Source organism: Setaria italica, chromosome V (genome assembly GCF_000263155.2).
Source record: "Setaria italica strain Yugu1 chromosome V, Setaria_italica_v2.0, whole genome shotgun sequence".
NCBI lineage: Eukaryota > Viridiplantae > Streptophyta > Magnoliopsida > Poales > Poaceae > Setaria > Setaria italica.
In genome coordinates, this window is record NC_028454.1 from 22,417,987 (window position 1) to 22,440,536 (window position 22,550).

Genomic DNA, 22,550 nt, shown 5'->3' on the forward strand with positions numbered 1-22,550 from the left:
CGGAGGACGAAGCCAAGAGGGGAGAACGGCGCAGGTGGAGCGATTGTGTAAACACCGTGAGATACAAAGCGATGGCATTGGCAAATAAGGGATAAAAAGAGTAAATTACATCCATCATACAATAACTTGTTAGATGGGTGCAAATTGGTCCAACAACTTGTAAAATACTCTATTTAGTACAATAACTTGATTGGTGGATGTAGGTTGATCCAACAATTTAATACAATAACTTAGCAAATTGGTGTACCTACAATCCAATGTTGCAAAAAAACGTATTAAAGAAAGTGGATGAACATGTGAAATTTTTTTCTTAACTTGTGTCAATAAGAGTTGTTTATCTTGACCAAATTATTGCTTCTCGACTGTGTACATAACTTATTTTTTTCATTAGTTAAATTGAATAATATTTTAGAATTACACCATTGGCACTATTGAAAGACGACAATCCATAAAGGAGATCCTATGATCTTAGATTTTTTTCCGCGCTTCTGCTCATATATTCAACAACTGTATACAAACATGTTTGTATCCCCTTTTTTACCTCATTTTCCCTATCTAAACAAGTACATGAGATTTTAAAAAATATTTATGTCAAATACCTAAAAAGTATTGTTAGTATGTATTAGCATATTGGGTTTTTAGCTAAGCAATGCATATAATTGAAGATATAAAAACAATGAGGGTGAACTTATCAATATTGAATTTGTAATTAAATATTCCTAATCAAAATTAAATCAATGTATAAAAAATTAATATGAATACATATAATATTAATTTCGTAAAGAACCGAAGGTTCTAATTTTCGCCAAATACGTTGCCATGTGACGCGAATACCTAATGCTAAATAATTTATTCCGGTATGAATGTACTCTGACTAGGGATTAACAAATATGTTGCTCGTTATAATATTTGGACTGGGGATGCACCAATTGTCAAGCTATTACACTAAATTAAGTATTTTACAAATTGTTGATCAATATAATTTGCACACAGTTGTCAAGTTATTATAGATTGAGAATTTTACAAATTGTTGAATCAATATGCACCCATCTAACGACAAGTTGTATGGTGGGTGTAGTTTATTTGGATAAAAATTATAATCGATGACCGATGTTTTAATTTTCAATGCTATGGTATGGAAGGGATGAGTATAACATAATTAATAATGGGAATTTTGAATAGACCGACGGACGAGAGCGCAGAGGCGGCACGGAAAACAGCCGGTCTCGTGATCACAACGATGTCACTATTTTATCTTTTGTTATGAAGTAACAATGACGCTGTCATTGTTTCGGATGATTTCTCAAGTCATCTCCTAGGAGGATACGTGAAGCCTTTGGCATACACAAACAATGGTGTTATACTTATCCATTTCCTGGCGTGTCGCTGTCGTCGATCCCCAAAAGTTTGCTCCTCCGCTGGCCGCGTAGCCAGGTGGGTGACCTCGCCAACTTGGCCCTGCGCATCCGCCAAGTTCCAGAAGCCACGCCAGTACCGCAGTACGTCACCGATCGAGGCACCGACAGCCTTGCAGCAGCAGATTTAAGGCAGCCCGAGACCGGTGAGAAGCTAGATCGATCGAGCATTCTGGTAGGTGGAAGAGGGATACACGAAGATGGCCGCGCCGGCGCCGCAGCAGGGGCAGGGGCAGAAGGTGATGGTCGCGGTGGACGAGAGCGAGTGCAGCCGCCACGCGCTCGAGTGGGCGCTCCGGAACCTAGCGCCCACGCTGGCGCCCCCGCTGCTGCTGCTCACCGTGCAGCCGCTCGCCCCACTCGGATACGTCTCCGCCGCCTCCTTCGGCGCCCCTCGTACGTACTGATTGCTTAACGATGCCAGCCTCAATTCCTGTCATTTCCTTGCTCACTTCCTCTCGATTTGGGTTGACTGGGATGATACGGTTGATGTGTGCCAGTGGGCACTGTTCCTCCTGTAGCTCCGGAGCTCATCAAGTCGATGCAGGAGCAGCAGAGGGAGCTCACGCAGGCGCTCCTCGACAAGGCCAAGGCCATCTGCGCGGAGCATGGGGTATGTAGCTGCAAATCTGGTCGTCGCACAGATGTGCGATGTTTGATCTGTTTTAGAATTTTCAGAGCAGAGCAGGTTATAGCTAGAATCAGGTGTTCCTTGGTTAGAGGGACTCAGGTTGCAACTTTATATCCCAAAAATTGCCCACTGGAAAGGTACATGCGACCGCATTCCAGTCCTCAGTGGAAACAAACAATTGTAGTTATGCCTTAGGAAAATATACTTAACCTGCACAATGGGGATAAACTTGAAAGAGTATTGGATGAGCAGACTGTAAATATTGACCTTATTCCACGGCAGCACAGTTGTGTTCCAGACATAACGAATGCTGTCATTTGTTTGCAAGAATCAGCAAAGTAATAGAACTTAATTGCTACAATTGTGTAGTTAGCATTACCATTACCAATGTACTCCTGTTTGAATTTGCAGGTTAATGTAGAGACGGTTGTTGAGGTAGGAGATCCCAAGGAGATGATATGTGAAGCAGCTGAGAAAAAAAATGTCGATCTGCTAGTCCTTGGAAGCCACAGTCGTGGGCCTATACAAAGGTATGGTTTAAGATCTTTCAATTTGTAGCTTTGTGTTTATTTTCTGATTGTCAACACAAAATAATCTTTAGTTATATTTATGTGTGACCTTACTTCTCCTTATATGAATAATATAATCAAAATAGTTGCATTGATACTATTCGCTGATGATACTTTTCTAGTAAGTTCATATGTATATGCCTTCAAATGCCAGAGCACAATGAATAATTCTTTTACTGAGTAACCTAAGATTAATCTTATTGCTGCATTGTTTGGATTTCAGAATAGTTTCTGTTTATATGCAAAACATTTTCAGTACTCAGTTCCCATTGAATAAAAAAATTGCATGTGAAAGATAATAATTAAAAGGATCCCGTTTAGATGAAGCAATAGTAACTAAACTGATTCTGGTGGCACATAATATATGGCGCTGACCTGGTTGGCCAATTAAGTTCTAAATCCGTATCCTCATTAGTTAACTGGTAGTTCTGTTCTTCCATTAAAGAAAGAACATATAAATTCCCATATTACATTTTTTTAACCAACATAGCTTACATGTTGTTGCGATGCTTTTCATGAAGTGCTTGTATGGATCAGATTACCTGTAATTGCCTTAGTAAAGAAATAACGATATTGTCTCACAGACATTTTTGTTTAGTTATCTGCCATCAATTTTCAGAATTTAGAGTCAGGCTTCCTGCAAGTACATAACATGACGTCCTTTTTCTTTTTCCCTTGAACACCTAGGTTCTGTAGAATGTTCGCAAAAAAAAGGTTCTGCAGAATTTGCATTGTTTTTTTTCTCAAGCAATTTGCATTGTTTCTGACCATTTTATTTAGTTATTTATCTTCCATCAATTTTCAGACTTTTAGTATCAAGCTTCCTGCAAGCACAACACATGACATACCTTTTTTCCCCTTGGAACACCTAGGTTCTGTAGAATTTGCATTGTCAAACTGATATTTACATGGTACCTTGGTTGAACAAACCACTGAAAAATGGTTGAACTGGTGCGGGCAATTTTGGATTTTTCTGATTTTAGGGGCTAGCTCAGGGTCCAAATGACTCATTTGCAAACGAGGGCCCAAATAACACATCCTTGGAGTCGAGTTTTGACAGATTTGATGTGTTGCTCTCATCAGAAAAGAGCAGACCATTAATCAATTTGCATTGTCATCTGAAAATTGCATATTCATCTAAAAAGAGGCAAGAGCCATATTCCAGCTCTGGCTTACTTACTAGACACCCTTTTCACCCCATTTTACGCCTTGCAAACAGTTCTTTAAACATTGCATGAGACAAGTATTTTTGTTAATGGGCACTACTTTGTTTTGACTACATATTGATATAGTACCCAAACTTTTCTCTGCCCAAACTTTTCTCTGCATTCTGCAATCATTCTTGCTTTAGATTTTTGGGCAGTTTGTTATGGTGACAGTTAAAATTAGCAAACCATTTCCTACCTCATGGTTAATTTCTACTCCCTCCGTCCCAAAAATATAGCTACGTTTAGTTTTTTCAAAAGTCAAATCTTTTTAACTTTGAATAACATTATTTTTATGTTATTAGTATATATGATAAATCTACTAACATTATTTTTATGTTATTAGTCCATATGATTATTTCTCCATTCGCAGTTTAACTTTGAAAAAGTCTAAATGTAGCTATATTCTGGGACGGAGGGAGTAGCAAGTTCTCCTGAATAACGATCTCCCAAAAAGACTCCTAAACACAGTTATAACCTAAAAAGAATATTGTGTTTCTGTGTTTCATGGATCGGGTGGTATGTGGAATCCATCAACAATGATGCTGATTACTTGGCCATCATTGATCTGACAATTTTCTTGTATCGTCACTACAGGTTGTTTCTTGGGAGCGTTAGTAACTACTGTGTGCATCATTGCAAGTGTCCAGTGCTTGTTGTGAAGAACCAAGGGTGAGGATTCATGAATAAATCAACTTCCCATGTTGCCCTAATTATGTTAGGGTATTATCAACATATTATATACAATAACGGGCGATAATGATAATGCAAATATTACTTTAGGCAAACACAGATGGCAAATAAAGCGACTTGCTCCTGTACATTGAGTGTGGTGGATTGATGCATGTCTTGCTTCTGCACTAGCACATGCATTGCTGTCTCGCAAAATTGTAAATAAATAAGTATTCCTCCATTCTAAATTGCAGCTCATTTTGTTTTTTTCTAAATATATAGATTTTGCTTCTACTTAGATATAGATCATATCTAGATACATAGTAAAATTTATAGATCATGTCTAGATACATAGCAAAATATCTAGAAAAGTTGAAACTGCCCATAATTTGAAATGGAGGGATTACTGAACTTTGTGCGCATTTATGGTTGATGCTCGCTCGTCTGTTAGATATCTTTGCCTTATTAGAACACACTGCTGATGCGGACGCTTGCATACTCATTATGTAAAATATATGTACACGATCTTATCTCTATGATCATCTACGTGAGACCATACATATCCGAGCGCGTCAGAGATTAGACTTGAGATTGGCCAAGTCAAGGTAGGGTGGTCCTAAAGTCATTTTTTCTTAAAGGGAGTAATTATTTTTCCGACTAAAAGAAAAAACAGATACTCCGATTGGGCTGGCCGCAACCTCAGATTTTGTGAGCCGACATCCTAAGCGCAATTTTGGAGACGTGAAATGGTTGAACAATCGTAACATGGTACTCCCTCCGTTTTAAATTGTAAATCATTATAATTGTAAATCATTATGCCTCCATTTTAAATTGTAAATTATTATATCTTTTTTAAAGTTCATAAATATTATTATGGATCTAACATATGCATAGCAAAAACTAGTAAATCATTATATTATTATGGATCTAACCTACACTATATCTATGTGCATAGTAAAAACTATGCACATAGAAAAATCAAAACGATCTATAATTTGGAACAAATCAAAATGAAACGGAGGGAGTGTATGCTATATGTATGCTCTTTGCTATTGCTCAATATATCCCGATTGACACTAACCATTTGCGATAGACGACTCATCTTGTTTCGCTATGAATGAAGTTGCAGAGATCATCCAGAATCTTGCTCTACCAGTGTCAAACTCTACGAAGTAAAAGTAGAAAAAGAAAGAGATACCGTGGGGCGAGAGTCCAGATGTATCCATATGTATCCATTCTAGTTGCAATTAGAAAATTGACACGATCATTAGATCTAGTTCTACATTAGGACACCCAGAAAAGGAGATTAGGGGACTTAAGCTCTTGGTTTATACCTTCACTCGAGGAAGCCATTGTGCTCAAGATGAAGTTCACTGGCCTGCTTGAAGCAGGCGTGAGGAAGAAGCTCGGAGTGGACTAAGAATTGACGTAGAGTTGACTGGCGTCGTCTCTGCGAGGGCGTCGGCTCGAAGTGAAGAGGCGGCGGTCTTCTCGCCGCTTCAGCGCTCTTTACCGATCGGATTAATAGATGGATTTGAGGATCTTTTACAGTGCACAATACTATCAGGGGTAGTATAGAGTCTAGAGTATTTTTTGGTATGGGTAAATTGTAATTAGCACAAAATATATTATTGGGATGTTTTTTTCCCACACACCGCACCATTTTCCCGCACGCCGCCTCCCGTTTTTTCCCACACGCCGTGCTGTAAAAGGGTTGCTGCCACCGCCGGCTGCACACCGCACGCCGCCTCCCGTCGCTCGGGCGCCGCCACCACTGCCTCCAGATTTTCCAAGCCGCTGCCGCCGCCGCTGGCCGCATGCCGCACACTGTCTCTCGTCCGCTGCCACCATCGCCTCCAGATTTTCCAAGCTGCCGCCACCGGCCGCATGTCGCACGCCACCTCCCGTCATTCAGGCACCGCCTCCGGATTTTCCAGGCCGCCGCCGGCGGCTCCTCACCATTTTTCCGCACCACGCACGCACGCCGCCTCCCATTGCTTAGCCTATAACATCCCTAGTTTTGGTTTAGTCCTTAAAGAGTCCAATTGGAGTATTGAAGGATCAAGTAGCATCTAAGTTTCAAACTTATTATTGTTTGAGCACGATCACATTTAAACACTCAAAGAAGTGTCACATTAGAGGCTAAATTGATCAAGTCGAACCCAAAGACTAAGTGGTAGAAATACTCACCTAGATTTGTTTTTGTGGTAAAAATACCAAAAACCCAAAGGACCAGGTTGAAATCTAATCAAGCACTTGAATGGACCAAAATGCCCTTAAAAAGGCTTAAATTGGGGGCAATTCATAAATTCAGATTTTGTTAAATAACTCAAAGTTTTGCCAATACAAAATTTGTATAACTTTTCAAAACACACAACTTTGCTTATTTGAGCTTTTGCTATTTTGTAGTGGAACCCTTTCAAAAATCGAGTCAAGGATCAGCTCAATTTCAAACTTATTTGAGCTTTTGCTATTTTGCAATGGAACCCTTTCAAAAATCGAGTCAAGAATCAGCTCAATTTCAAACTCAATTCAAATTTCTCTAAGTCCTGAAAAACAATTGTTTCTCCCTACTTTGTCTATGGTTATCTTCAAATCCAAGATAGTTTTGAACCCAAACCCTTTCTAAGAGTTGGAGTCTAAAGTATGAACAATAACTTCTACATTTGGAATTTCTCAACTTTAGTTTGAACGTTTGGAGAAAATTCGGAAGGCGTTGATCACGTCGTGGTCCTCAACGAAGGGGACCGAGTTCTTCTTCTCGGAGAACCGACGGATATAGCCTTGCAACATCTCGTTCTTTTGCTGGCGGATCTGACCTAGGAGCCTTTTGCTTCCAGGCCTTTCCCAGGTGCTGATGTTGTTGCCGGTGAACAACAGATAGAGTTGTTCCCAGTTGTCGATGGCATCACGCAGGAGCCTTGCCAACCAGTTGCGGCAGTCTTTGGTGAGCATGATGGGTAGGTAATTAGCCATCATGTCGGTGTTACCCCTTGCCGCTTTGACAACAGTAGAGTATGTCTGGAGCCATTGGGCGGGATCAGACTTCCCGTCATATTTGTCGACGTCGAAAAGCTTGAAACCACGCGGCCATGTGAGTTGGCGAAGTCTCTTGGTGAGAGAGAGAGGAATCCATCGTATGACGGAGCCCTTCCCCAACCTTTACGGGAATGACCGACTGGTCTTTCTCCAGAGGTGTAGCCATCACATGCGGAGTCCGAGTAGTCGGATTCCTCATAGTCGCTCTCCAACTCAGGTTCGGGTGTCTTGCCACGGCGTCCGCCCTACTAGGGAGGTCCGTGCTCTCGGTCGTACTACTCCCTGTGCTGAATCTCCTCATCCTCTCAGTGGGAGACACGAATGTTGATTGTGTGCCTTACATCGCATCCTCGGTAGATCTGATCGCGGAGGTCTTTGTCTCGCTGTGAACTAGAGCGTTGCGTCTTGGAAGTTCCACCACGCTTCTGTCGAACCGGTGGAGATGGGTCCATATAGTTGATCAAGGTCGCAGTAGTCTAGACCATCGCTTGCACTCGAGCCCATCCTAGAGGGTTGGGAAGAAGTTTTGCGAGCTCTTCATTGGTAGTGACAAGGTTCTCCTTTGGAGTCATGTAAACCTTGTGACCACCGTACTCCATGGTGAACTCCTGCTCGAGGTTACGGGGGCGAAGGGTGCGTTGCTTGCTACCTCGCGACCTTCTCCTCCTGTCTCGGTGGGACTCAGCATGGTCTCCATCGCTGTTGGCATTCTCAGCAGCGTTGAGGATCTGTTGTCGCCTAACAGTGTTCTTCTGAATGCATTGTGCCTTGGCCTACTCCATTTCCCCTCCACAGTTCATTCATCATTAGAGACCGGTGCCACTGGAGCGACGACGTAAACGAAACCTGAGGGCGAGTTGTTTTCAGAGTCATTAGTAGATTCAACGAAAGTTTTCGTCTGGTCTTCATCTTCTGCCTCTGGCTCTAGACCCATCGCAAATTGTGTCCAAGAGCACCCCTCCGATAGCTGATCTGGGTCGGTGGTGCAATCCGTCTCCATGCCTTTCTCCAGGATTGGAAACAGGGAGTCGTTGGCTGGCGGATGCCTATTGATAATAGCCACGATCTGCGGCTCGTCCTTATCCGACTGGTCATTGACCGAGTCAAAGAAGTTCAATCTCGCCATAGCTTCCCGCATCGCCTCCTGGAAGGTGGTGGCGGCGCTCCTCAGTCCGTAACGGATACGGATCTGACGGGTCAAACCAGTTGGCGCCCCTCCGAGAGTAGACTCGCAGAGGGTTATGCACTCGGCCAGTTGAGATGCGATCCGATCCATAGCTTGGACAAGATTGTCAGTGGAGAGAGCCACGGAGGCTCCGTCCTTTCCTACTGTAGGGTACAACAGATTGTCGACCGGAACTCATGGGTTCCTAGTTTGCTGCAGCCTACCGAGGAATACTCGGTTAGCCTGGGCCTGGTTACCAATCAGATTGGATCTGTTAACCAGATCCAAGTCACCCATGACCGGTACCGTAGCCCGATCGGAGGTTTTGATCTTCTCGACCGAGGGACTGGGGATGATGCAAGGCACCTCCCCGATGAGAAGTTGGTCTCCGAGAGGGACCGAGTGGTTGGTCGCACAATCGCTAGCGGCGGAGGCAGCATGATGTCCCTAGAAGGGAATTGCTACTCCCATCGCTGTGAAGATGATGCAGCTCTTGAGGATCTTGATAGTGTCCATCAAGCTTGCCAACTGACATGGCGAACCCCTACCTAGCGTGACAACTGTCGGGGGAATAGTCTGGCAGTCCACCATGAGGTAGACTAAGGTGGTAGATTGTATGGAGGGGATTGCCGCACCTAGAGCTAGATGGATGAACACAAGGACACAAGGGACTTTACCAGGTTCGCACCACCAGATTAGTGCAATACCCTACGTCCTGTGCTCGGGGTTGTATTCTTAGAGTGCAGCGTATCGAATATGGCTTGGGTTTTTTAGGAGGTCCCTTATATAGTTCGGGGGGCAGGATTACAAATCTGATTCGATTTAATCCTAGTTGGTTACAAGGAAATCTGCTACCTTTCAGTATTAAACATGTCTATTTATAACTATATCTCTTGATGCCGATCCGTCATCTTGATCCGTATGCTTATCCCGAGTCCCCCTCGCATGAGCCGCGATACCCCCTTTGGAGGGTGGCTAGGCCATCCGAGTAGTACCCGGGGTTATATCCCCCACAAACATTATCAATCCCCTTTGACTCATACAAATATGTGGAAGGTTTATGTTGAACCCCTCGACACATCATATAAATATGTGGAAGGTTTACGTAGAACATGGTTGGTATAAATAGTCGTAACAAAATAATATATTGTGGAAACATCCACTTTTAACCAACTCAACGTGTGTATGAAACTAAGCATACACTTTATTTATTTACGAGAAATTGGTGATCAAACAATCTGCCAAGGCAGCTCGCTTACCAAGCAGCGATGTCGACGGTCAACCCCACACGACCATAAAATCGGATCGGATTTAGATGGAATTGAACTCGGATAGAACTTTTACCACATTTTTACTCGAATACGAATTCGAATTCGGATGTTGTCGAATGCGAATGCAAAATGAATAACTTGAATTCGGATCAGATATCCACTTAATTTGGGTCCCTTTATTAATAGTTTTGAAAGAACAAAATCAACATTAAACATACAATTATATGTATGAATCAAATGTAACACATTTAGAAAAAGATTATTCATTATTTTTTATAAAACTATTATAATAAATTAATATATATTAATAATTAAAATAAAAAGTTTATAAAAATATTTAAAAATAATAAAATAAACTATTTGAAGTAATTTAAACCAAAAATATATTAGTTTAAAAAATAAATCATAATAATATATTTATTGTTTGATTTAGAGAAGTGATTATACTATACGAATACAGATAATATCAGATATCCATCCACATCCACATTTATTAAAAAATGAATTCGAATGTATTCACTTAAGGTTCTACATTCTAAAATATTAGAAACGAATGCATATATGAATATCCATATATGATACTTTAACGGATATGAATTCGAATTATTCGGATATTCGTTAAATTCGGATTATTCGGATATACGCGTCCTAGTTTCTGCCCTCGTATACGGGAGCGCTGCAGCTATCCTGCCAAGCAGAGATGTCAATGGTCAACCCCGCACGCCCGTAATCGCACGTACCGGAGCGCTGCAGCTCTGGTCAGCTCCATTCCAATTTCCAGACGCCCTCTCTGCCTCCATGCTGGAGCAGGATCTGATGTGGATGGAGCAGGACCTGTTCCAGTGACGACGCAGCCCTTCTGGTGCCACGCGCAGGCCACATGGCATCCGAATCAGCCGTTGGCGCGCGCCTCGATCCCCTCCGTCCGTTCCCTCCCCGACGCTTCTCCCTGCCACATCACCCCTCTCCTCCCACCTTCCTCCCCACCGGCCTCGAGTCGCCCGCGCGAGATCTGCCTTCCGCCGCGGGCCCGCGGCCACATGCCACACAACGACGCCCGACGAGCTCCCCCGCGATCGAGGTAGGCCCGCCGGAACCCGAGGAGGATGGAGATGGCGGGCGGCGGCGCGGCGGACGAGCGGTGGGCGTCGCTGTGCAACTGCGTGGTGAACTTCCTGCTGGAGGAGCGGTACCACCTCACGGCGTTCGAACTGCTGCAGGAGCTGCAGGAGGACGGACGCCACGCGCACGCGCTCCGCCTCCGCGCCTTCTTCTCCGACCCGGCGCTTTTCCCGCCCGACCTCGTCGCGCGCGCATCCTCCGCGCCGCCCGGTACGTTCCACGCACCCCATTTCCCCGTCTCGCACCGCGCTTCGCCTCACGCTGTGATGCTCCCACTCTGGTCCGGCGGCTCGCTGGCTGGATCTCGCAGGATCGTGCCCGCCAGTGCTGCCTCCTTTGTAATTGGGCCCCTTCTGTCTCTCGGACGTGCGTGCCCATCCAGCTCCGTTTCTCCGTAATCTGATTTGAAATCAAACTCTGTTCCACTCTGTCCTTTTCCTGGCGTCGGTGTTACATTGGTGATTGTACAGCTCTGTTCAGTTGGTGTATGCATTTTGGCGCTCAACTGGCATTTTTGACGGACTTTTGGTTGGCGTCCACGGCTGTTATCTGGAGTGCTGTATGTATTCGTACTAACTACTTCTATCATATGGAGAAGTACAAAAAATGAAGCTTCAAGTGAACAAAGGTTGCTGAAAGAAACCATTGGGGGCAGATATTTATGTCAAAATTCTAACTTTTATGATGGTTTCTTTAATGTTTTTTTTCCTTTTTAAACCGATTTACATTCATTCAATTGCCAACAGCGATGGGGTCATGCCATCTGTAGAGTAGCAGCACATATACCTTTTATTGTGTGAGCTCTGATGACCGGCCGATCCTACTTAGTAGGAGGTATGGAAAAGGAGAAAACGCCACATAAATGTATGGGGCATGTGTTTTTGAGTGGCGTTTTGTCAGTTGGATAAAATCCAGCGCCGTTTGACCATGACTTACAAATGTAGGCTCTATTCATGCTTTTAGAGTCTTTCATTTCATAAAATAACCAGTTGGCTGAGAAATTAGATAAGTGCAACTAGTCGCTTGACCAGGCTCATTTAACTATCCTACTCGGCTTAGTTATTAAGCTTTTTGGTCAGTCCAGGCACCTAAATATTTTCTTGGTTATCAGCTTTATTACAGAAGCATTGAGATGATTCAATATATGTTTTTGTTGACAGGTGCAGATCCACAGAGTTTGTTAGAAGAGAAAATAGCAGCACAAGAAAAACTTGCACTTGCAGAGTATGATCTGCGACTAGCCAAAGAAGACCTTTCACAGTTGAAGCTTGAGTTACAAAAGCAAAAAGAATCATCTCCTGAAGATTCAAATGGTTTGTGACCTTGAAATTATGGACAATGTTATACACAGCATTACAGTATGATGTACCTTTTTATGCTGCAGTGCTGAACGAAAACAACCAGTTTTGGTCTCAGTTTTTGGATTAAGATTTCCTTTCTTTTTTGCGCCTTTACATTGCTTTGAGTGGAATATGACACATCTGCACAAGAATAGACTTTGCTTGCTGCATGGAAATTTGGAATTTATAGGGTTCAGGGAAAAAATACAATGAAAAGATATTGAAGGCTTGCAATTTATGCGCCTTGTGCTTAAGGCGTCTGTTTGAGTGCTGTCAATAAACAAAACTAAACTGGGCAGGCTGTACCAGCTTTGGTCACTGTGCCAATAACTGTACTCAAGTCATATATGATATTGTATCAGAAGACCCCCAATATATTTTTTGTTATAAAGAAAGTATATATTCCACCTTATAAGATGTGCTTATATCCATTTGTGTTACTGAGGTTCATAAGCAGATAAGTGATAGCTTTGTCTAGAACCACAGTTTGCTTGACATGATTCATATATTTGGCATACAGGGCTCCTTTTGGGTGATTCTACACGTGAAGGATCCATTAGCCAACAGGATAAACGGGAAGTGAAAATTTCAGCATTAGGCCCTCTAAAGGATAATGAACGAAAAGATCTTAACTGTGCTGTAAAAGAATACTTGCTTTTGGCAGGGTATCGACTTGCAGCCATGACATTCATTGAGGAGGTCTGTATTATCTATGTAGTACCTTTTCCCTTGTACTGTTGTAACTTATGTTAATGTTTACCAGCTTGTGATTTTTTCCCCTTAAATATTTCTTGGATGTTGATATTTAGTGGGTAACGACACTATTTTGATGTGGCCAATTATAATAGTTTTATGTATATTGGCGGTCGAAGTTAATATTTCTGAACAGAAGGATTATTTCCTTATCCATGATTTGTACTCTCAATCATCTTAATTGCAGGTTCCTGATCAAGACCTTGATGTTTGGCCAAACAGTTCAGCTTGTGTTCCTGATGCCCTTCGTCGTTACTACTATCAGTACCTTTCATCTACTGCAGAGGCTGCAGAGGTAATTATCGACATCAATGTTGAAACTTGTGTCGAACTACAGATTGATGCATTACAGTGTCATATATAGCCGCGCATAGATATAAGTAATGCATTAGAAATTTCTCTTTCCTGTATCAACCCCCTGCTATTTGTAGGAAACATTGATGCCTTATTGATTTTGAAGAATCTATCAACAGAAAACTTTACCATTGGTTACGTCGGGGCCAGAACAAAGTTCATGGCATAGTTCTGTTCAACCTTTTTCATTATCACTTCAAAAGTTCAAGTTTCACTTTATCTTGCGCTTTCACTTGGAAGCATAGAGCTTCTAAACTGTTTCTTTCAATTTTGTAACGTATTGCAGGAAAAAATATCCATACTTCGGGAAAATGAAACATTACTTAAGGACAATGAGCGACTCAATGCTGAAAAGGACTCTTTGACCAAGAGCAGGGAAGCGGCTAATAGTCAGGTTGCTGCTTTGAGGAAATCTTTGGAAGCTGCGCACAAGGAGATAAAAGAGAAGGAAAAAATGGTAATATTCTCTTGGAAATCATGATCCAATGATCAATAGTTTTATGTTCTCTGAACTTTCCTAACCTTCATTTGATTAAAGGTTCAAGACTTAAGGCAGTCACTGGATGTCCAGAGGAAAGAGCTGAACGACTGCAGAGCTGAAATTACAGCCCTTAAGATGTATATTGAAGGGGCTCAATCAAACAAGCAATTGTTTGTTGGAAATAGTGATGATCTGGAGTCGCATTCCATCGCTAACTCTATGGGAGAAGCAGCAACATTGAATAATAAAGATGGAGACTCAAAAGGATCTGAATCCATAACAAATAAGCTAGGATCGGCAGTCAATCTAACTGAGGATACACAGAAAGATCACCAAGTGATAGAAAATAGTGCTGAAGGTCCCTCAGTTTCAGAAGCTCCAGTTTCTTGCTCATCTCATGAGAATGGAGGCTATGGTACTTCAGAAGAAGATAAATCTATGTCGAATATCTCATCAGAAAATGTAACTCTTAATAGTAGTCTGCATGGAGCTTCCATGATTGGTAAAATCCAGGAGAGTTCAGATGGCATATCTGTGTATTTATCTACTGAGAAACTAGAGAGCCCAAGCAAACAAAAATCTTCAGATAAGATGGTTAGTGTCCTAGTAATTCTGCTTTGTCTATAAAGTACGCTTGTTTACTTCTATTGATACTCCTTACTTTTCCTGTAGGCTCTGGAGACTATAAAGATAGTTTCAGATGCACTTCCAAAGATTGTACCATATGTGCTCATAAACCATCGTGAGGTTTATTTGTAACCTTTGTAGCTTGCATCCATATCCATTTAAGTACAACTAATGTTACATAATTCTACATGGTTACAGGAACTTCTTCCATTGATCATATGTGCTATAGAAAAGCATCCAGATAGCGATGTACGGGATTCCTTGACTCATACATTATTCAACCTGATAAAACGGCCTGATGGACAACAAAGACGCATCATAATGGATGTATGCTGCTATGAATGTAAATTGTAGCATCATATTTTTTTCATATTTATATCTGTTTTCCTTGTCATATGGCTGCAGGCTTGTGTTGAGTTAGCTAAGAGTGTTGGTGAGATGAGGACAGAAACTGAGCTACTTCCTCAATGTTGGGAACAGGTATTTTACATTTTTGTGATAGGTCTTCTAGCTTTCTTTAGCGCATGATCTTACATTTATTAATCTATTGGTGTTTAGATAAATCATCAATATGAGGAACGCAGATTGCTTGTTGCTCAATCGTGTGGAGAACTTGCTGTGTATGTTCGCCCAGAGATTCGAGATTCCCTCATTTTATCTATTGTGCAACAACTTGTCGAAGATGCTGCAACAGTTGTAAGGGAAGCTGCAACACATAACCTGGCATTGCTTCTTCCTCTGTTTCCAAACCTGGACAAGTATTACAAGGTCAGCCTCACTTATATAAGTACAAATTTGATTTCACAAGATTAGCTAAATTTAAGCTATGGACAAGGATAGGATATTTTGTTTAGTTCAGAATTGAGAACTTGGAGAGTTACACATAACTGAATGTAATATTATTGCTCATAAGTCCACTGGTTCCCTTTGCTTTTTTATTTGTAGGTTGAGGAACTAATGTTCCAATTGGTCTGTGACCCCTCTGGGGCGGTTGTGGAAGTCGCACTCAAGGAGCTTGTTCCTGCTGTAGTAAGATGGGGAGGTAAACTGGATCAGATATCAAGAGTGCTATTGGCTCATATCCTGGCATCTGCTCAGGTATGCTTTCTCGTGAATATTGAGAACTTTCTATTTTCTATTAATGATGCGTGTCCTTATAGTCCTTACAACCTGTTATGTTTTTCAGCGGTGTCCACCTATTTCGGGGGTTGAAGGTACAATAGACTCTCATCTTCGTGTTTTAGGAGAACAAGAGCGCTGGAACATTGATGTCCTCCTTCGAATGTTGACTGAGTTGCTACCATTTATTCATCAGAAAGCTATAGAGACTTGCCCCTTTGCACCAGTTGATCCAACAGGCTCTACACCAGAAAACTTCTTCTCAGCATCCTGCCTAAAACTGTATTCAACGTAAGTTCTTCATTTTGATCTTATCTTTTAATTACTCTAAACAAGAAGTATCAGATAGACTTTGCGAACAATAAAAAACGTCTTTCACTGAGTCATCGCATCTTGGGGAACTTGACAGAGGTGACTCTGAGTGGTCAGCATTTGAGTGGATGCACACTGATTGCCTGCCTGATTTAATCAAGCTTGCCTGCTTGTTGCCTGTGAAAGAGGATAACTTAAGAACCATTATCACGAAGGTAAAATCTAGCAACCACACCTCCCATACAAATTGGACTATCATCAGGTTTAGTTCTGATCAATCATTTCTGGATAATTTAGTACCTTTTGGAAGTATCTGGGTGCTACGGTAAAGATTATTTGGAGCACATCATGCTACCGGTATTTCTTGTAGCAGCTGGCGATATTGATAGTGGTGATTTTACCTATTTTCCTCTGTCAATCCAGCCAAAAGTTCGTGGTAAGACCACATCTACTTATTAGATGAGGCAGTTTGATATAGTTGCATTTTTCATTCCTTTGTATTGATTGTATTACAGGCTTGCGTCCGAAAACTTCAACTGCTGAAAAACTTGCGATCATGTGTGTGTTCCCATTGTTGTTGTCTGGTATTTTGGGTTCTCCTTCCAGCCGTCAACAGTTAGAAGAATATCTGAGAAAAGTACTTATCCAAAACACCAAGGATGGTTCATTTTCTATGCATCATACTACAGAGATTATTAATGCAGTTCGGTTTCTTTGGTGAGTAATTAGAGTAATTGAAAACATGTTGCTGCACATGATTTGTTTTCATGGATCTGACTTCTTATGATTGTAGCTTATTTGTGGAGCACCATGGAGTCATCTTCAATATTTTGTGGGAGATGGTTGTGAGTTCAGATACCAGCCTGAAAATAAATGCTGCAGCTCTACTGAAAGCACTTGTAAGTTTTCTGTACATGAATGATTCAATGATCTTCAATGTTGTTTATGATATTCTTATTTGCTTTAACACACAGGTACCCTACATTGATGTGAAAGTTGCATCTACTCATATTTTGCCAGCACTTATTACTCTTGGCTCTGATCAAAACTTGACAGTAAAATATGCTAGTATAGATGCATTTGGAGCTGTTGCTCAGCACTTCAAAAATGACATGGTAAAGAATGATTCTTATTTTCTTCCTTTAAATTTTACATACTTTGTGTATTTCCTTTTGTCCTTAACTCTTTGACAGGTTGTTGACAAGATACGCATTCAAATGGATGCTTTCCTTGAAGATGGATCGCATGAAGCTACTATTTCTGTTATTCGTGCACTTGCAGTGGCTGTGCCTCATTCAACAGATAGGCTACGTGAATATATCCTGCTCTTTGAATTCCATGTTTACATTTTGACTTAAATTTTGCACATCTTTTGCTTGCCTTTTGTCCATTTGCCTTTTGTTTTCTTTGACATGACATACATCTTTTAACCAAGATATTTAAGCTGACGAGCATCACACCTTCCGGCGATGATATTGAACGGCGTCGTGAAAGAGCAAATGTATACTGTGAAGCGCTGCGGGCTCTAGATGCTACAGGTTGGTCTGACCTGAGTATAGCATTCCTTCCCCTTAATATACATGCCACAACTGCCTTTCAAGTCTGCCTGGATCTTTATCGTTGGCATTGTTAATTCCAAGGTTTAGATATTCTTTGAGGGCTAGAAACCAGAACCTGCTTGGTTCCACAGTTTTCATCCCAGATTACACATAACTCCGAAAGAACTCTTACTATGGAAAACTGGGTCGGTTTCTGGCACCAAAAGTAGTTGTTTTGTCTCAAATTTCAATTATCATTTTTTTTAGTATTGGACGACTGCATTTTGGAAAACTGAACCCTGCGGTTTCCCAACCTCTGCTAGTACCTTATTTGTATAGTTCAATAATATTTTGAACATATCTTCCCATCATTCACAAACTAAAAAACGCTGTTAGAAACTATGCTATGCTTGGTTTCATTTGTACGGACTAAAATATGCCATCCTCAATTTATGTTTACTGTATCTTTTTTGTCCTTGGTCGTTGCAGATCTTCCAGCAACAAGTGTACGCGATCTGCTTCTGCCATCAATACAGAACTTGTTAAAAGATCCTGATGCTCTAGACCCTGCACACAAGGAGGCATTAGAAATCATAGGCCGTGAACAGTCGGGTGGTACACTGGAAAGCCTCAGCAAGGTAATGGGGGCGCATCTTGGGATCGCATCCTCCGTCAGCAGTTTCTTTGGTGAGAGCAGCCTCCTTGGGAAGAAAGAAGGTGGCGAGCAACATGACCCTGCTACCACCGCTGCCCCTGATCCCAATCCGCAGGCTCAGCCGGAGAGCACTAGGTTTGGTCGTATAATGAGGGGCGGCTTCGGAGATATTTTGCGAGGGCAAAGCAAGGGACAGTGATGCACCGGGTTTTAAAATGATCAGTTACATACATAGCAATCAATACCACATTCTTTGTTCGTTGTTGTAGTAAGGTTACGGAGGAATGGAATTTCCATGCCGAGAGAAAAGTAATGTGACGTTACTGCAGTAATCTAGCACCAAAATTCCTGTATAGAAGGAAAGATATAGCATTTTGCACGTATTCAATTAGCTGCATATTTCTAGGACTCTAGTTGCTGTATCTTTGTTCCATTTGTTCATATCAATAAAAGATAAAAACTCCACGGTATCAGACACTGTCAATCTTTCCTGAATTTGGATGCTATGGTCAGCTGACGTCATGTAATTCCAGCGGTTGTTTTGTAAGCAAAATATGATCTGGTTCGACAATAAAAATGTCTATCGGGCACAATAATTGTATGAAACGCAAATAATTGTCGATCTAAACTACAATGATCACAATGTACATGGACGGAAAATAAAATGGAAACATAAATATGATAGAATCATAGACGCATATGAAGAAAAAGATGTCTATCGGGCCTAGATGGGCTGCCTTGTTTGCAAGACCTAATTCGTTCCGTGAGGCTCTGCTGCTCTGTTTCACTGTTTGTGTGGGATGCCGGCCGGACTCGTTCGCTCAAAATGGCGAGTGCTCCGCGGCCGCCGCCGGCGTCTAGCCTGCTTCGTATCCTCTCCTCTCACCCCTCCCTCTCCACCGCCATCCATGCCATCCTACTCAAGTCCTCCTCCCTCTCCAAACCCATCCCGATCCCGGCCACTGCCCTCCTCACAGCCTACGCAAACGCGGGGCTCCCAGGCGCCGCGTCCCGCATGTTCGACGAAATGCCGCGGCGGGATACCGTCGCATGGAACGCACTCCTCGCCTGCCTCGTCCGACACGCGCGCCCCGCCGCTGCCGCCGCCGCGTTCCGTGGCATGGCCACCTCCGGGTTCCCGCCCACGGCCGCCACCCTCTGCACCATGCTCAAGGCTTGCTCCGCGTCACGCGCCTTCCGCCCTGGCCGGCAGCTCCACGCGCGGAGCGTCATCTCGTGCCACGGCGACGTCATCATGGATACGGCCCTTGTTGATCTCTACATGAGCTGTGGTCTCGTAGAGGATGCCTTGAGGGTGTTTATGCTCACGAAGTACCCAAAGGATGCCGCACTGTACAACGCTGTTCTTTCAGGCTGCGTGGAGAATGGCTGGTTTAGGGAGGCTTTCTCGATGCTGAGGTGGACTGAGCTCAATGGAATTTCGCTGACTTGTGCTCTCACGGCCTGCTCAGCGACAGCAAACTTGGCTTATGGTATGCAGGTGCATTGCAAGGTTCTTCGTTGTGGGTTTGATTCTGACACCATAATATGCAATGCGCTTATTGACATGTATTCAAAATGTGGGAGGACAATGGGTGCACGGATAGTGTTTGACCGGATGGCTGGCAGAAATGTGGTTTCCTGGTCAAGTATGATTGATTCTTATAGTCACCATGGGTATGGTGTGGGTGCTTTAGATTTGTTTAAGATGATGGAGAAAGCCACACCAATGGTCTTGCCAAACGCTATTACATTTCTGGCAGTTCTGTCAGCCTGTGGACACTCTGGTCTTGTGGATGAAGGTCAGTCCATGCTACATTTGATGAAAAGCAAGTACGGCATTGATCCACAACCAGAGCACTATGCATGTTTAATAGACATGCTAGGTCGTGCAGGACGTATTGACGAGGTGTGGGATCTATATTGTAGATTAACTGCAAGACGAAATAAGTGTCCAATTGCCATCTATGTCGCTACGTTGAATGCATGCAGAGCGAACATGGATGTCGTAAGAGGAAAGAAGGTAGCCATGCACATGCTGGAGGTTGACCCACAAAATCCTGGGATTCATGTGTTGATATCAAACTTTCATTCTGCTATTCGACAATGGTTTGAATCAGATGAATCACGGAGGGTTATGGTGGAAAAGGGTCTCAGGAAAGAAGCAGCTAGCAGTCATGTCTCTGTTGGCTAAAAACTGATTTTGTATAAATCTTGAAAGCAGCTGCCACTGAAAGTGTGGCAAAGCTTGGAAACTATGGTGGCCGACCAAATTGGCCCTTAGTCCAAGTAAATGCCACAGATTGGTATATCAAGAGTTTAGGGACAATTTTTCTACCTTATTAATGCCAAATGGTGCAGCTGCATCTACCATACTTGTGTTAACAGAAATATGCCACTGTAATCATAATATTCATTTGTGCATATTGTCACATTTCTTGCCATGCTCACTGTTGTGAGGTTTGGCATGATTATTAGGTTCCCCTTTTTTTTCTTGTCTTACTATTGTCTAAGTCAAGGATGAACTGCGGAAGAATATACTTCTTGTATAAACAATACTTGAGAATGGATTTGAAGACTCTGTTGATTCATCTTTTTAACCTGATATGTGTTATGGCTCCCAAACTCTCATATTGCCAGTTTCACCACATCTGATCCTTTTCTTGGATTACGGTTCAGTAAACAAATGAAATTACATATCAACTGCTTTACTTTTTTTATTGCTAGGGATAGCTTAGCCATGTGATGAGTTCTTTATGTTGTTTTCATTGCAAAATGATGGATCTCCTTCCAGTTCCGAGTATGGGAATTTAAAGACACGAAAAATCTCAATTCTATGTAGCATCTGGGAGATATACATAATATTTTCAGGAACAAGAAAATCAGGATAATTTCTCTCTATTCACCACCATTTCGAGTCTTTGACTTATGTTAGTTTCTTTTTCTTCTTTAGTGCAATAGCTATAGTTTGATATAGAATCCATTTCTCAAAGTAATGAAAACCATTTCTAAAAAAAAGTAATGAAAACCATAATCTTATAGGAAATGGTTCGAAAGACACTATTCCATCTTTTATGTTTAGGTATCATGACTTCTCTTTTATTTTGAACTCTTTTCCCTAATAGATCTTTGAATAACTACTCCCTCTATCCCAAAATACTACTCGTTTTGGCTTTTCCATATACATATATCTTGTTATGTATCTAGACATAAGTATATATTTAGGTACATATCAAAAGCTATGCATCTAGAAAATTCAAAATGAATAGTAATTTGGAACGGAGGGAGTATAATCTTCTGCTTGGGCCATAATAAAATCCTATTCCAAACAACGTCACGAGCAGATTTTCCTGTTTTGCTAGCGAGTATGTTATCTACTAACGGAATAAGGAGCTTTGCTATTATAGTGGATTTTCAAGTTAGCATCATCTACACTCTATTTGGTTTATATTTTTTAATATATATTGCTGCATCGTGGACAATAATAATATTGAGGAATTTCCTTATTTACCACCGAGAAAACTTGTAATCCCCCGTATGCCATCCCCTTGTGAAATGAGACTAAGGCCTCCTACTTGGCTTTCTTGATCAACAACAAAACAAGAGCACAGTTCCCCTTTTTTCCAGAAAAAAAGGAGCTGAAAATTTGAGATAGGCTTATTTCTAATCACTCAAACTTTATTGAATGTTGTCGAAATGTTGCATTGGAAAGTAAGAGAATGCTTTTATAAGGACATGCTAGTTTAGTTTGTAAGAATCCACAGATTGACTGAATCCAGGAACAACAAAGCTGCACAAGTCCGCAAAGCTCAACATACTTCTGGTTTGTGGAGCTTTTTACTGAACATGTGCCTATGTGCTTGTCCATAAGGTATGACCTTGGTGTGTACAAGGGTCCTTAAACTTTTTAAGTGGGACTTGCTTCCATTATTGATCTCATGATGTTTCTCAAGATCCGAACTCCTAAGGTATCATTAAAAAGAAACACCCCCAAGGTATCATTGTTTTACTTCTTTCCACCAAGATAACATCTTACTGAAAACTGATCCTACTGTTCTGTAGTAATGCAAAAACAAAAGTGTCAGATATTACTGCTACTGCTTTAGTTTGTTTTGTGTTTGATTTTGGACTCCAGATGCCTTTAGATTCATTTTTATAGGAAGCCTAGTTGGCTACTAAATAGGTGTGGTCCATGGCGGCCCTACATCTTTTCATAGAAGGTATGTAGCATCAGTGTGGCGATCTTCTGCTTTAACAATCATGTCATGCTGATTCTGGACAT

The 22,550-nt window shown here is 41.8% G+C and overlaps 3 protein-coding genes across 6 annotated transcripts; all 3 read left to right on the forward strand.

Moving 5' to 3' along the window:
* The first annotated feature begins 1,363 nt into the window (after positions 1 to 1,363).
* Positions 1,364 to 4,950, forward strand: LOC101765033 (universal stress protein A-like protein). Of its 3 annotated transcripts, none has more exons than XM_004968776.3 (5): positions 1,364 to 1,811; positions 1,916 to 2,028; positions 2,458 to 2,576; positions 4,418 to 4,492; positions 4,604 to 4,930. In XM_004968776.3, exons 1-5 carry the CDS (start codon positions 1,616 to 1,618, stop codon positions 4,659 to 4,661), a joined length of 561 nt encoding a protein of 186 aa, XP_004968833.1. In that variant the 5' UTR covers positions 1,364 to 1,615; the 3' UTR covers positions 4,662 to 4,930. The 3 variants fall into 3 exon arrangements, with proteins under 3 accessions (XP_004968833.1, XP_022682027.1, XP_022682028.1); XM_022826292.1 differs by having other exon boundaries at positions 1,408 to 1,811; positions 1,937 to 2,028; positions 4,604 to 4,950; XM_022826293.1 differs by having other exon boundaries at positions 1,417 to 1,811; positions 1,937 to 2,028; positions 4,418 to 4,912.
* A 5,871-nt stretch (positions 4,951 to 10,821) lies between these two features.
* Positions 10,822 to 18,741, forward strand: LOC101764615 (lisH domain and HEAT repeat-containing protein KIAA1468 homolog). Of its 2 annotated transcripts, XM_022826837.1 has the most exons (21): positions 10,822 to 11,108; positions 11,188 to 11,299; positions 12,250 to 12,402; positions 12,950 to 13,128; positions 13,370 to 13,477; positions 13,823 to 13,993; positions 14,075 to 14,611; positions 14,690 to 14,764; positions 14,843 to 14,971; positions 15,050 to 15,124; positions 15,203 to 15,412; positions 15,590 to 15,742; positions 15,831 to 16,054; positions 16,173 to 16,290; positions 16,373 to 16,511; positions 16,591 to 16,792; positions 16,869 to 16,974; positions 17,050 to 17,190; positions 17,269 to 17,392; positions 17,497 to 17,613; positions 18,103 to 18,741. In XM_022826837.1, the coding sequence occupies exons 1-21, from the start codon at positions 10,848 to 10,850 to the stop codon at positions 18,465 to 18,467; spliced, it is 3,699 nt and encodes a 1,232-aa protein (XP_022682572.1). In that variant the 5' UTR covers positions 10,822 to 10,847; the 3' UTR covers positions 18,468 to 18,741. The 2 variants fall into 2 exon arrangements, with proteins under 2 accessions (XP_022682572.1, XP_012701787.1); XM_012846333.2 differs by having other exon boundaries at positions 11,074 to 11,299.
* Positions 18,742 to 19,008: 267 nt separating this feature from the next.
* LOC101765979 (pentatricopeptide repeat-containing protein At5g66500, mitochondrial) lies at positions 19,009 to 20,875 on the forward strand. The gene has a single exon (XM_004968779.3). The coding sequence runs from the start codon at positions 19,095 to 19,097 to the stop codon at positions 20,460 to 20,462; it is 1,368 nt and encodes a 455-aa protein (XP_004968836.1). The 5' UTR covers positions 19,009 to 19,094; the 3' UTR covers positions 20,463 to 20,875.
* Positions 20,876 to 22,550: the final 1,675 nt, after the last annotated feature.

Bases quoted from the DNA above. Each gene is read 5' to 3' on its own strand.
- LOC101764615 (XM_022826837.1), top strand. From the start codon at position 10,848: ATGGCATCCGAATCAGCCGTTGGCGCGCGCCTCGATCCCCTCCGTCCG. The intron at 16,512-16,590 runs GTAAGACCACAT...ATTGTATTACAG, and splicing joins AATCCAGCCAAAAGTTCGTG to GCTTGCGTCCGAAAACTTCA. The intron at 17,393-17,496 runs ATATCCTGCTCT...GACATGACATAC, and splicing joins AACAGATAGGCTACGTGAAT to ATCTTTTAACCAAGATATTT.
- LOC101765033 (XM_004968776.3), top strand. From the start codon at position 1,616: ATGGCCGCGCCGGCGCCGCAGCAGGGGCAGGGGCAGAAGGTGATGGTC. The intron at 1,812-1,915 runs GTACGTACTGAT...GATGTGTGCCAG, and splicing joins CGCCTCCTTCGGCGCCCCTC to TGGGCACTGTTCCTCCTGTA. The intron at 2,029-2,457 runs GTATGTAGCTGC...TTGAATTTGCAG, and splicing joins CCATCTGCGCGGAGCATGGG to GTTAATGTAGAGACGGTTGT.
- LOC101765979 (XM_004968779.3), top strand. From the start codon at position 19,095: ATGGCGAGTGCTCCGCGGCCGCCGCCGGCGTCTAGCCTGCTTCGTATC.